Source organism: Pimephales promelas, chromosome 5 (assembly GCF_988280905.1).
Source record: "Pimephales promelas chromosome 5, fPimPro1.hap1.1, whole genome shotgun sequence".
In the NCBI taxonomy this organism is placed as follows: domain Eukaryota; kingdom Metazoa; phylum Chordata; class Actinopteri; order Cypriniformes; family Leuciscidae; genus Pimephales; species Pimephales promelas.
In genome coordinates, this window is record NC_142773.1 from 40,965,332 (window position 1) to 40,979,944 (window position 14,613).

General features: G+C 42.2%; 1 protein-coding gene across 6 annotated transcripts in view; it reads right to left on the reverse strand.

Annotated features, from left to right (window-relative positions):
• Window positions 1–14,379, reverse strand: part of mtcl1 (microtubule crosslinking factor 1) — a 78,372-nt gene extending 63,993 nt beyond the window's left edge. For 4 of the 6 annotated variants that reach the window (XM_039649098.2, XM_039649090.2, XM_039649107.2 and 1 more), the window contains exons 1-3: window positions 13,290–14,377; window positions 4,974–5,198; window positions 3,836–3,994 (exon numbers count right to left, since the gene is read on the reverse strand). In XM_039649098.2, the coding sequence (XP_039505032.2) occupies window positions 3,836–3,994; window positions 4,974–5,198; window positions 13,290–14,027 (1,122 nt within the window). In that variant the 5' untranslated portion in view covers window positions 14,028–14,377. Of the gene's footprint in view, window positions 1–3,835; window positions 3,995–4,973; window positions 5,199–10,109; window positions 10,269–13,289 lie in introns of those variants that run through there. The other 2 variants (XM_089131548.1, XM_089131549.1) reach the window with 2 other exon arrangements.
• Window positions 14,380–14,613: the final 234 nt, after the last annotated feature.

The following is a 14,613-nucleotide window of genomic DNA, read 5'->3' on the forward strand; positions in this document are numbered from 1 at the left end:
AATAATTGTTCATAGTAAGACCAGAATGTGCATTAAAGCAAATAGGATTCGATGTTGACTTTAATATTAAAGTCTAAATCCATTCTAATGTCTACAGCCATTAACGTTGACACAAGGTTGACTTCTCTTTTAAAATAAAGGTATGCCATCAGCTTGAAAAGCATGTTAACGTAACTGAACATGGCAGTGTGTAAGATACCGCATGTTTCTCCATTTCATCCACATCTGTTGCGTGCGGGGCGAATGAAGGGATGGGGAAACGAAGGGCGTCGTGTGATGAATGCTGAAAAAGTGGAGCTCAACGCTTTCTGGGGCAAACCTCAAGAGAGGAGACAGCTCACACAGCGCTAACACTCATTTCTCCTTCACACTCACTATATCTGTCCTTGTGTGTGTGTGTGTGTACCTTTCCAAGTTACATTTTTAATATTAATGCAAAAATAAAACAAAACAAATTCAGGTTTAAAGGCTGAGAGCACACAGTTCACCCAAAAATGAACACTGACAGAAGTCATCGGCACTTTATGTCATGTCGAAAATGCAGAATGAATTTTCCACGATAGAAAGTCATATGGGTTTTGAACAACACAAGGGTGAGTAAATAATAGAATTATAATTTTTAGGTGAACTATTTCTTTACAATGCAGCAGATCTCAGAGGGGATTCTGGGATAGCAGTGTAATGATCGACTGCTGTTCGGACTGAAATAACAAGAGCGGTATACACAGACACATATTTGTAAAGCAGAGTTCGGCTCTAAAATCTGACTTTGATTAGCCACGTTTGAAGACGTTGTAAAAGGTGATATACAGATATATAACACATATAAATGCACCAACCACAAACAGACTAAAATTATACTAATGATGGCAGAAAATCAACAGTCAATATTAAAATTGCTCATGCTAAACCAACCCATAATCCGAACTATAAAGTGCCCCAATTATGCTATTTTAAAGTTCCTAATTTTGAGTCTCAGACAAGAGCTTTACATGCAGCCAAGGTCAAAACCAGTTTAATCTTCTCATCGGCTCTTTTCTCACAGTGTCAGAAAAGGTTAGAAAAAGGATTAAGTCTCTCTAAACCTCTGCTCTGATTGGTCAGATGGCCCAGTCTGTAGTGTAGTGATTGGTCTACTCTGCTCTGATTGGTCAGATGGCTCAGTCTGTTGTGATTGGTCTACTCTGCTCTGATTGGTCAGATGGCTCAGTCTGTTGCGATTGGTCTACTCTGCTCTGATTGGTCAGATGGCTCAGTCTGTTGCGATTGGTCTACTCTGCTCTGATTGGTCAGATGGCTCAGTCTGTTGTGATTGGTCTACTCTGCTCTGATTGGTCAGATGGCTCAGTCTGTAGTGATTGGTCTACTCTACTCTGATTGGTCAGATGGTCCAGTCTGTTGCGATTGGTCTACTCTGCTCTGATTGGTCAGATGGCTCAGTCTGTTGCGATTGGTCTACTCTGCTCTGATTGGTCAGATGGCTCAGTCTGTTGTGATTGGTCTACTCTGCTCTGATTGGTCAGATGGCCCAGTCTGTTGCGATTGGTCTACTCTGCTCTGATTGGTCAGATGGCTCAGTCTGTTGCGATTGGTCTACTCTGCTCTGATTGGTCAGATGGCTCAGTCTGTTGTGATTGGTCTACTCTGCTCTGATTGGTCAGATGGCCCAGTCTGTTGTGATTGGTCTACTCTGCTCTGATTGGTCAGATGGCTCAGTCTGTTGTGATTGGTCTACTCTGCTCTGATTGGTCAGATGGCCCAGTCTGTTGTGATTGGTCTACTCTGCTCTGATTGGTCAGATGGCCCAGTCTGTTGTGATTGGTCTACTCTGCTCTGGTTGGTCAGATGGCCCAGTCTGTTGCGATTGGTCTACTCTGCTCTGATTGGTCAGATGGCTCAGTCTGTTGCGATTGGTCTACTCTGCTCTGATTGGTCAGATGGCTCAGTCTGTTGTGATTGGTCTACTCTGCTCTGATTGGTCAGATGGCTCAGTCTGTTGTGATTGGTCTACTCTACTCTGATTGGTCAGATGGTCCAGTCTGTTGCGATTGGTCTACTCTGCTCTGATTGGTCAGATGGCCCAGTCTGTCGTGATTGATCTACTTTGCTCTGATTGGTCAGATGGCCCAGTCTGTTGTGATTGGTCTACTCTGCTCTGATTGGTCAGATGACCCAGTTGTGATCGGTCTACTCTGCTCTGATTGGTCAGACGACCCAGCCTGTTGTGATTGGCCTACTCTACTCTGATTGGTCAGATGGTCCAGTCTGTTGTGATTGGTCTACTCTGCTCTGATTGGTCAGATGGCCCAGTCTGTCGTGATTGGTCTACTCTGCTCTGATTTGTCAGATGACCCAGTTGTGATTGATCTACTCTGCTCTGATTGGTCAGACGACCCAGCCTGTTGTGATTGGCCTACTCTGCTCTGATTGGTCAGATGGCCCAGTCTGTTGTGATTGGTCTAATTGCTTCTTTCTTTTGGGAGACAAAAACTCTGAAACTTTGCATACCATTTACATTCAAAAACAGCTACACTACATGAACAGTAATATCCAATCAAGCATAATGGCGGCACTTTAAACTTTGGTGATAACATAAAATGGCCAGACATTGATGTTACTCTCCTCCATAGTGCAGTTCATCTACATGTACATGTGATTCATCCTTTCCAGATTAGTTTAAGATTAACCTGAGCAACTCCAGGGTAACTCCTCAGTATCTGATTACAGAAGCAGAAGCAGTGTGCACCGCTACAGCCTCTCATGCATTAATGCACAGACAGCAGGCTTCAAAGTTAAATGTATTCATCCATACTTGTTCAAAGCAAATCACACAGTGCACTAACCGTGGGTGGAATTATAATCTCCCGGCCATCCGGGTTTAAGTGCCTTATATTCAACTGAGGTGATACAGCAAGATTTCCATCACTGCAATTTTACAGTCTATGGGTCATTATTAGCAGGTTTGTCTTCACTGCCTTGAAGTAACATTCTGGTTCATTTAAAACTTAAGCCTAATAATGCAGCCGATTACCACAGAAAATGATTTGTCACTTGAAAACAAGCGTGTTCACAGTTACTGCACTTACAGTGGAGGTTGGCTGTGATGAAAATAAACATTTCATATATAGATAACACTTTACAATAAGTGTTTGTTAATCTTAGCTATTGTTAATTCCAACATTTAACAATACATACTTGAAATCAAAAGTTATTTCATGGTATTTAATGGACCTGAGCTGATATAAACTTACAATTAACGTTATTGTTTATTAACGTTAATAAAGATTGATAACTACTGAAACAAAAGTATTGCTCAATGTTAAAGTTAGCAATAAATAAATGCATTTATTAACATTAAAATATGGGACCGAAGAGTGACCTATATATCTAGAGGTATAAAAGCACATCACATAGGTGAAATATGGTAGAAATTTGTAGGAAAAATGTTATGCACGATATTCGAAATAAGATGTGTAGAGCTCCATTAACAAAGCCAATATCTTTACATTTATGATGTTAAACAATCTGGGCTGCTTCAGGCTTTTTAAATGTAAATGCAATTCCCGCTTTGTTATAATTTTATGTAGTAGTACACAGAAACTAACAAGCCGTACACAGAAATTAAGCTGCAAGTAACTCAGAATATCCCTGTAAGTGTTATAACCACTCTCTGTACTTGACAGTGAACAGCATTCATGAATAAAAAGCTGCACAAAAGCCACACTACAACATAAATATGCTTTTAAAGGCACTCCTCTTATAAAATACTTCTTGTCCTCCACTATCCAATTCAATAAAAGTGCACAGGAATCTAATACGGACTCTAATATTGTACCTCTTTGGCTCTCTCGAGCTCGTTCTGCATGGCCTGTCTGGAGATCTCCACCTCGATGATCTTCTGCCTGAGCAGCTCGTTTTCATCTTCCGCTCGCGTACGCTTGTCTTCCACCGTCTCCAGTTCATTGTGCAGACGCACAGATACGTCTTTGGCCACCTGTGGGCAGAGACACATGTTTTATTAGTTAGAGAGCTCAATACTTATCTTACACAATTCATCATATTAAAGGGATAGTTCACTTTGAAATTAATGTTTGGTATGTTTTATCTTACCTCAAGGGCATCCAAGATGTAGGTGTCTTTGTTTCCACAGTATTTTCAATTTTGATATTTTTAGGTCAAATCGTTCTTGTCTGTCAGTCATATAATGGAGGTCTATGGTCACCACCTCAAAGAGCATGCACAGAGAAGTCCAAATTAAACATGATTAAATGACTCGTAAATGTAAGTACACATTGATGGCCTAAGACACGAAACGAGCGGTTTGTGTGAGAAAATGAACAGTATTTATATTGTTTGTTACCTCTTGTAATCACAGCCACGTCCAAGTGCGCAAGCGCCGGAAGTGATCTCTTGCGCGGTTGCGGAAAAAATTCAGCGTTGTCTGTTATTATATCGAAATCGTCTTCCATTGCGATTTCCTGTATATCTAAATATGTTTAGATCTTCATAGTGAAAGGTAACACTCCTGAAATCTCTGTGTAAACAATGAGTGACGTACATGCGCTAGATCACTTCCGTGGGTTTCCACCGCTTGCGCAGATCTCTTGGACGTGGCTGTGGTTTCAAGAGGTAAAAACGATATAAATACTGTTCGTTTTCTCACACAAACCGCTCGTTTCGTGTCTTAGGCCATCAATGTGTACTTACATTTACGAGTACATTTAATTTGGACTTCTCTGTGCATGCTCTTTGAGGTGGTGACCATAGACCTCCATTATATGACTGACAGACAAGAACGGTTTGACCTAAAAAATATCAAAATTGAAAATACTGCGGAAACAAAGACACCTACATATTGGATGGCCTTGAGGTAAGATAAAACATACCAAAAATTAATTTCAAAATCAACTATCCCTTTAAAACTTTTTTTTTTTTCACATTCAAAATGTTTCCATTCTCTGTGACAAAAACACCTTCAGGTCCTGCTCCATTCCACGTAGAAGCTCTCCGTCGACGTGTCCGGTCTGTGCAACCCGCAGACTCTTCTGTTCGGCCTTGCGAAGGCGGTACTGGAGGATCCGGCAGTTCTTGTTGGAGCGGTCCAGTTCCCTGCGTATATCCTGGAGCTGGTACACCTCCTCCTCCAGGTAACTGTCCCTGATCTCCTCCATCTCTGCTCGCAACTCGTCCACTTCATCCTGGAGAAAACACAATCAGGATTAGAAACTGAAAGAGAATGAGAATCTGAATTGGAATCAAACTTAGAAATCGGAATGTGGGTAAGAAACAGAATCAGGACTGAAATCAGTATAAAATTCTGAATTGTACTCAAAATCTATCTGATTATGGACTGAATTTGCACTGAAATTATTTTCTAATAATCAGAAGTCAGAGTCAGAATGAAAATCAGGATAAATAGCAGAGTGAGAATCGAGATTAGAACCCAAAAGAGAATCCAAATTGGAATCAGAACTTTGAATGAAAATCAGAATGTGGATTAGAATTAGGATCAGGATTGAATCAGTATAAAATTTCGGATTTATACTTATTCAGAGTCTAATCAAATTATATCTGATTATGGACTGAAATTATTTTCTCCAGGATTAAAATCAGAATAAGTATCAGAATGAACAACAGAATCAATAAATAAATAAGATCGAACAGAAGACATGAATATAAATTGGAATAACAATCAAAAATATAGCTGCGAGCAGCGATGGCGGGCCCAAGCCGGTGGCACCGCAACCCCGGCTCCTTTAGTTACCTAAAGGCACCGGGGTGGCGGTGCCGAAGGCTTTGGCCCTTTCATGATTAAATGTTAAAACGGCTTGCCATAGTCTGTCATTTTGACTAGTCACAATTATGTTACAGATATCTTAAATAATAATACAAACTATCCAAAATGTAATTACGACTAGACAGAAAGACATTGTTGATATCTACAATGTTAATTTCCGGATAGGCAAACTTAGCTTTTAAATGTTAAAAGGGCTTGCCATACACGGACGTAGGCTCAGAGAGAGTCTCACCATATTCAAACCAAAATATCTGACTTCCTCTTGGTCTGAGCTAATGACTATGAATTAGAAAGTTGTCTGGCTTGAGGAGTACAATGTATATAACGATTTTTGTAACTGTAGATAAAAATAACAACCCCACTTTTGTCAAAAGGTGGCGCTATTTAGTCCCTGCACCATGCCCGTTTCTGAAACTTTGCACATGTCTACTGGCTAATAAATGTGATGTGTCTGTTGAGTTTCATGCAATTTCAAGCATGCTAAGAGTCTCAAAAGCATCCTAAAATAATTTCAAAGTTTGAAGCTTTGCCACGGCAACAGTTTAAAAGATATCAAGAATCCCTTCACAGGTCTACATCTACCGTATGTTTACATTATACAGATGAGGTTTTTCATCTGTTTTTCATCATTATACAGATGAAGTTTTTCATTCATATTATTACATGCAAGCGTGTTTGATTTATGGACCAAGTTTTCGGACCCCGTTCCAGGGGGCGCTGTCTAGCCCCCCTGCCACGCCTAGGTACCATCTTCAGCCCGGGCCTGATGGCTGTGGGATATGACCTGTGTGCAAAGTTTCAAGAGTTTTCAAACCCGTTAAGGGCCTCAAAAGCCATTAAGAGTCTCAAAATCATCCAAAAAAAAAAGAATTTTAAAGTTTGATGCGTTGCCACGGCAACAGTATCAAAGATATCAAGAATCCATTCACAGGTCTTCATCTGCCATGTATTTACATTATACAGATGAAGTTTGAAGCAAATCGGGTAAAAATAAGAGGTTGATTTCAAAGCATTTTGAAAGTGACACACTTCCTGCTGCCAGCTGGTGGCGCTATAACTTTGACTCGAAATAGTCACATCCATGTGATCGTCCTCTTACAGCGAACACACTGATGAAGTTTCATCAAGATATATTAATGTATGCTGAAGTTATAACACACTTCCTGTTTCACGTTTCTCGCCATAATTTCGTTTCCTCGCCACGGCCAAACCGTTTGAGATATCAAAAATCCCCTCACAAACTTTCATCCTCAATGTCTTGACTTCTTGCACACCGAGTTTGGTTGTGATTGGTAAACATATGCGTTGTAATTTGATGCATTTCTCCTAGGACAACTATTCAAACAACCCATAATTCTCAACTTCCATTTTAATTGTCGTAAAACTTAGAGCACGAAAGTTGTTTGGCCTGATGTGATCTATAATTGTACCGAGTTTCATATTAATTCACGCAAGTGTGTTTGATTTATGGACAAATGTTCTAATCCCAGTCCAGGGGGCGCTGTCGAGCCGCCCTGCCACGCCCGATGACCAGCTTCAGCCCGGCCCTGATGGCCATGGGTTCTGACCCGTGTGCAAAGTTTCAAGAGTTTTAGAGGATGTTAAGGCCCCCGAAAATGCCAGAGAAGTCGCACACAGCAAATAAAGGGTTAAAATTAACCTGACAGGCGCCCCTCCTCTCACTCACACAGAGAGACACTGAGAGACTAGCAAAATTCTAAGATTTTCTCTACATTCAAACAAAGATATCTGACTTTCTGTGGGTCCTAGCTAATGAGTGTCAATTAGAAAGTTGTCCGGCTCGAGGAGTACAATATACATACCGATTTTTGTAACTCTAGTTAAAACTAACAACCCCACTTTTGTCAAAAGGTGGTGCTACTGAGCCCTCACCACGCCCGTTTCTGAAACTTTGCACATGTCTACTGGCTAATAAATGTGATGTGTCTGTCGAGTTTCATGCGATTTGAAGCATGCTAAGGGTCTCAAAAGCATCCTAAAAGAATGGTAAAGTTTGATGCGTTGCCACGGCAACAGTTTAAAAGATATCAAGAATCCATTCACAGGTCTACATCTGCCGTATATTTACATTATACAGATTAAGTTTGAAGCAAATCGGGTAAAAATAAAAGGGTGATTTCAAAGCATTTTGAAAGTGACACACTTCCTGCTGCCAGTTGGTGGCGCTATAACTTTGACTCACAATAGTCACATCCATGTGATCGTCCTCTTACAGCGAACACACTGCTGAAGTTTCATCAAGATCAGTTAATGTATGCTGAAGTTATAACACACTTCCTGTTTCACGTTTCTCGCCATAATTTCGTTTCCTCGCCACGGCCAAACCGTTCGAGATATCAAAAATCCCCTCGCAAACTTTCATCCTCAATGCCTTGACTTCATGCTGACCGAGTTTCGTGCCGTGTGTTTGAATTCTCTAGGAGGAGTATTGCACATTCCATTGCGAGCGTTTTACAAACAAACCTCAATAGCCGACTTCCTGTTGGGCTGGGGTAAAAAGTAAGAGTGTGAGGTATAGATAAAACGATGAGATCAACATGTGTACCGAGTTTCATATTATTACATTCAAGCATGTTTGATTTATGGACCAAGTGTTCGGACCCCGTTCCAGGGGGCGCTGTCTAGCCCCCCTGCCACACCCAGGTACCATCTTCAGCCCGGCTCTGATGGCTGTGGGATCTGACCTGTGTGCAAAGTTTCAAGAGTTTTCAAACCCGTTAAGGGCCCCAAAAGGCGCTAAGAGTCTCAAAATCATCAAAAAAAAGAATTTTAAAGTTTGATGCGTTGCCACGGCAACAGTATCAAAGATATCAAGAATCCATTCACAGGTCTTCATCTGCTATGTATTTACATTATACAGATTAAGTTTGAAGCAAATCGGGTAAAAATAAGAGGGTGATTTCAAAGCATTTTGAAAGTGACACACTTCCTGCTGCCAGTTGGTGGCGCTATAACTTTGACTCACAATAGTCACATCCATGTGATCGTCCTCTTACAGCGAACATACTGCTGAAGTTTCATCAAGATCAGTTAATGTATGCTGAAGTTATAACACACTTCCTGTTTCACGTTTCTCGCCATAATTTCGTTTCCTCGCCACGGCCAAACCGTTCGAGATATCAAAAATCCCCTCGCAAACTTTCATCCTCAATGCCTTGACTTCTTGCTGACCGAGTTTCGTGCCGTGTGTTTGAATTCTCTAGGAGTAGTACTTCAAATTCCATTGCGAGTGTTTTATGAACAACCCTAAATAACCGACTTCCTGTTGGGCTGGGGTAAAAAGTAATAGTTTGAGGTATATATGAACGATGAGATCAACATGTGCACCGAGTTTCATATTATTACATGCAAGCGTGTTTGATTTATGGACCAAGTTTTCGGACCCCGTTCCAGGGGGCGCTGTCTAGCCCCCCTGCCACGCCCGGGTACCATCTTCAGCCCGGCCCTGATGGCCGCGGATTCTGACCCGTGTGCAAAGTTTCAAGAGTTTTTGAGCATGTTAAGGGCCCCAAAAGTGCCCAAATAGTCGTATAAATAATAATAATAATAATAATCGTTAGGAAAACAATAGGGCCTTCGCCCTTTCAGGGCTTGGGCCCTAATTAGAAACAGATTAAGAATTATTTATGATCAGGATTAGAATCAGAATAATAATAATCAGAATGAACATCAGAATTAGAAACAGAAACACGATCAGAATTGGAATCAAAAATAGAATGAAAATCAGAATCAAATTAGAATGAGAATCAGAATCAGGATTAGAATCAGGTTAACAACTCTAAATCTTGTGAAATGCACTTTGATTTACAAATAACTTTTTTTAATCTGTAAAATTACTTTTCCTTTCTTCGTGATCCCATATTTCAAACTTTAGTTCATGTGTAATGTTGTTGTTGTCAGAGTATAAATAATATCTGTAAAATTATAAAGCTCAAAGTTCAATGCCAAGCGAGATATTTTATTTAACATTGGTAGCCTACATCGAACGGCCCGTTTGGACTACATCCCTCTACTTCCTTCTTTAATGACGTCAGTAGAACAGTTTTTTGACTAACGTCCGCCCACAGGAACGCTCCCTCAAAATAACTTACTGTGTTTACTCAGCTCTTACGGTGATTTTCTGAGGTAAAACTGACGCTTCGCCTTTTGTGTGATGTACAATAAACTTTATTAAACTCATTAGTATATGTTGGACCTGGTCCGAAACAGCAGACTAGTAGGCTATTAATAAATAATGGATACATACAAGCAGATGACAAATAATAACCGTAATTAAACTACTAAACTATACCTGTTCCATCTCTATACAGCACTCTGACTCTGTAGGCATTATTGTCCGACTCGAAATGAACACCGTTACTGAGAGTTTCTGATATTTTCATCATTCCGTGAGATGAAATTGTCCTGAGAGACTGAGCGCGAGCTCATGAAGCTCCGCCCCCTGTGCCGGCAGCAGCAGCAGCTAATTTGCATTTAAAGGGCACACACTCACACAGCGCGTTTTTCTGAGCCCCCAAAAATGACAATTTAAACATGCTCTAAAAAAGGATCTGTTGGGTATTTTGAGCTGAAACTTCACATACACATTCTGGGGACATCAGAGACTTATTTTACATCTTGTGAAAAGGGGCATAATACGGGACATTTAATCCATCCAACCAAACATGCCAAGTGTGAACACATTTTAATTTAATTGTTCTGATTTTGGACACTAGAACAAATAAAAAGGCACTAAAACAAACAAGACTGGAGGTAAAGAAACTGTAGCCCGTCCTGGACCGAAATAAATGACAGTCATTTGTGACGCCTCATTTCCCAGTAAATACTCCACAATGCCTCAGCGAATTCAGTGTAAACAAAGTCGAAGAAGAAAGACAGACCGTGACAAACGGTCCAAACACAATGACCTTCACTGTATGCTGGGGACAATGTCATGTGACAGCATGCGCTGTATGGATGTTCCTGTCAAACATGAGTTATGGCGGACTAAATGATTAATGTCACACAATAGTACCAACATGGAGCTGCATGTAACACATGCTTCAGAATAGAGATAAACACACAGATGGAGGTGCACATCTGCTTTTGGGAGGCTCTGAACACACGGGCCGGCTCAGGGTCAGGAGGGACGTGTGTGTGTGTGTGTGTGTGTGAGCGGATCCTGCGGGGACGCAGAATTACACACACAGCTACTAAAGCGGATTAACACGCCGTATTCAGAGATAAACTTATGAAAATCCTGTTTGTGACCGCAGCCGAGCCCTGGCGCATCTGACAAATAAGATCAATCATTTATGGAATTATGCTAATTAGGCCTGCCTTCATCTAGCCATCACACTTCACACAGAGAGCAAAGACTGTGATGCGTTTCCTGCGGGAGGTTTGAGGGTCTTTCTGATGTCTGTTGGATTGCCTCTGTGGACTGATGTGACCTAAAATCAGCCAAAGATTTATGGATCTAGATGTTTCTCTGCTCATGTAAGGCCAGTAAGAGCTGTGTGTGTAAACCTCACTCCCCTGGCCTAAAGAGGCGCACTAGCGACTGACGCTGTTAGCGTGGCCCCTTTCCACGGCAGAGACCTCGGTTCGAATCGCACTCGGAGCGGGTCGAGTAGAAGATGTCCACGTCTTTCTTTCTTCAGTCGAAAAGAAATTAAGGTTTCTGATGAAAACATTCCAGGATTTTCTCCATATAATGGACTTCAATGGGGTCCAAACGGTTCAAGGTCCAAGTGAGAGTTTCAGTGCAGCTTCAAAGGGCTTTAAACGACACCAGACGATGAATAAGGGTCTTATCTAGTGAAACGATCACTCATTTCAAAAATGAATAAAAAAGTTTAAAGCCCTTTGAAGCTGCACTGAAACTCTCATTTGGACCTTGAACTGTTTGGACCCCATTGACATCCATTATATGGATAAAATACTGGAATGTTTTCATCAAAAACCTTAATTTGTTTTCGACTGAAGAAAGAAAGACATGGACATCTTGGATGACATGGGGGTGAGTAAATTATCAGCAAAAGTTTTTTTTTTTTAAAGTGCACTATCCTTTAATTCATCCGTTGCGGATTAATCGCAAAAACAATACAAAATGGAGTCTTTAAAGCTACACTGTGTGATTTTTACCCCCATCTAGCGGTGTAAAGATATACGACCATCCAGTGAATATTAGTTTCTGTTCCTCTCAACTCCGATTTCGTTTTAACTCCTACGGTGGCCAATGTAGTCCAAGATTAACATGGCTTCCAGTTCGACCTCGTCCATGAGTGTTAACTCAAATGTAAACGCGAAACGGGTATGTCCCTCTTTGGCTAATGTACTTTCACGATGGAGGGGCAACATGGCGAACCCCTTACCCGTATGTATTTTCAATGGCATATTATACACTCACGAGAATACTTTATTACTTGAACGAAGTAAATATACATTAATGAGCACATATGTTTTTGAAAGAACTAAGCGTTTTTAGCTAAGAATAAACTAAAAGAGTTACACAGTGTAGCTTTAAGCAGTGGGGATGATTTTGTTGTTCTCTCTTTTCTTAAAAAGAGAGAAAAAAGAGGAAATATTGGGTCTATCTAATCCTGAGATAGCGTCGAGAGGAAGGGCAGTAAGAGCTGTGTGTGCAAACCTCACTCCCCTGGCCTAAAGAGGCGCATTAGCGACTGAAGCTAGCGGCTACGGTCTTTAGTGTACTTGTTAGCGCATCCGTCTCCCATTCTGGACACCCCGATTCGAATCCCTCTTGTAGTGGGTTGACTCAAATAGGACCAGTTACACACACAGTATCGCCTTATACCGCCACTCATGGTTTTTACATCTATATTAAAACAAATCTTTATTTGAATATAACTTCGAATGTAATTATAATTTGATCAGCACTTTGGTCAGCTTAGCAGTGTGTATGTGCTATATAAATACATTTATTTACTATAATTGTATTTTTTATATCTAACCTTAGTACAACGACACTGCCATCTAATATCATCACAATTCTACATTTTGTAACATGATTATGGTACTCCAATTACACTTCAATAATAAAAAGCATCATACTTTCAAGTATTTTACTCTGGCATTAAATGTATGTCAAAAGAATAAACACTAGATGCTTTCAGGGACGAATGATGCTACAGTACTGTTAGTCTAAGAGGTGTCTGATGAGTAGGATGAAATTTAAACATGAGCCAGATTATCAAGAGGGTGATCACGTGAAAAAAACAAATCAAGGTGTAAAACAGTCACGTGGATTACAGCAGCAGCTCAACCCATAATCCTTCTTCAGACATTCATCTAAAAATATTCTGTACACTAATTCAGTCACTCTGTATCAAAGCTCCGCCACATGATCCATAGCCTACTATACTTTTTGGGTAAGGATTGAAAGCACCAAGCGTTGGAATATCACGCAAACGTAATGTATTAGTTCCTTCTAAGAATACGTAGCCTACATTTGAGAGTGTGGGCTCACCTTGAGGTAGTCATTTTCCGATCGAAGGTCTTCGATTTCCCTCAGCATTTCCTCCGGGGCCATTTCCTTGCCCCCCGTTTTAAATTGTGCGTCTTTCTCCGCTTTGCATTGGTCCCCGTGCGCACCGGGCGCCGGTGAAGCCTGAGATCCTCCCGCTCCGAGCGCGAGCGCGCGCACCCGAACCCCGACCACCTGCTCACTCGAACCGGAACCGGAGCCGGACTCCGCATCGCTACTGGCGGCCTGGACCAGTCTCTGCTCGTCGGACAACGGCTCGGAGGGACAATCGGACAAATCCGAGCTGCTGTCCGTCTGGCAGACGCCGCGTGCGGTGGGAACGCGTATCGGGGCGAGCCTCCCCTTGCTTTTGGGGATCTGCGGAGCGGCGGTATCAACCGTTTTGCACGCCGGTTTCGGTTCGGATGCTGCATGCTGAGTGACCTTAACCGCCTTTTTTGTCGCTGAGGGTTTGCTTTTTGCAGGTGCTGATGCGGGTTTGTCCTTCGCGCCCGGGACGGCGCGTCTCGGGACGCGGCTGTGAGGCGTCACCGGTGTGGAGGACGTTTGCTGCTTGTTGAATTTGGGGGATTTTGGCACGATCGGTTTGGCCGTTCGCGAATGGACATCCTTCAGGACGGGTCTGGCAGGGGACGGCGCGCGGTTTAACCTCTTCTTCTCCACCTGAGGATGAGGATGATGGCTCTGCGGTTTGGTGTCGGAGCCATTGGGGCTCTCCATTATACAACTTGACAGAAGGATTCAGCCGCGCGCTTCTGTCTCATCACTTCAGATGGACGCGCAACCGTAAATCACTTCCCATCACCGTGTCGTTCCTCGCGCTTCCGATCGGGATGCGGTGGATAGTGTTGTGTCAAGTGAGAATCTCCGTGGTTCTGTGCGTTGAATCAATCGGTCCATCCATGGTCCATCCCTCCCCCGGGATTACAGTCCTCCCATCATCTCTCCCTGCTGTTCTCTCCCCCCCGGCTGACGGGAAAATCTGCAGGCGCTGCGGTCTGACGCTCCCCGTCCGTGTCTCAGGTCTCGTGGAGCGCATGCGCTTGTTTTTCACACACAAGAACCGGGCACTCCCCTCCTCGCGCTCCGGTAAACGGGCAGGCACGCGTGCGTACGCATGGAGACGCAATGAGCAGCGCGCGCGCGCACACACACACGCACGCGCGCACACACACCACCACTACTACTACTACTACAGAGAAACAGGGAAATACTTTTTTTAATCATTTTGATACAGGTGTAGCCTAAATAAAATAGCATTATATAATGATATTATTAAAAACAATAATATTTTAATACCAAAAAA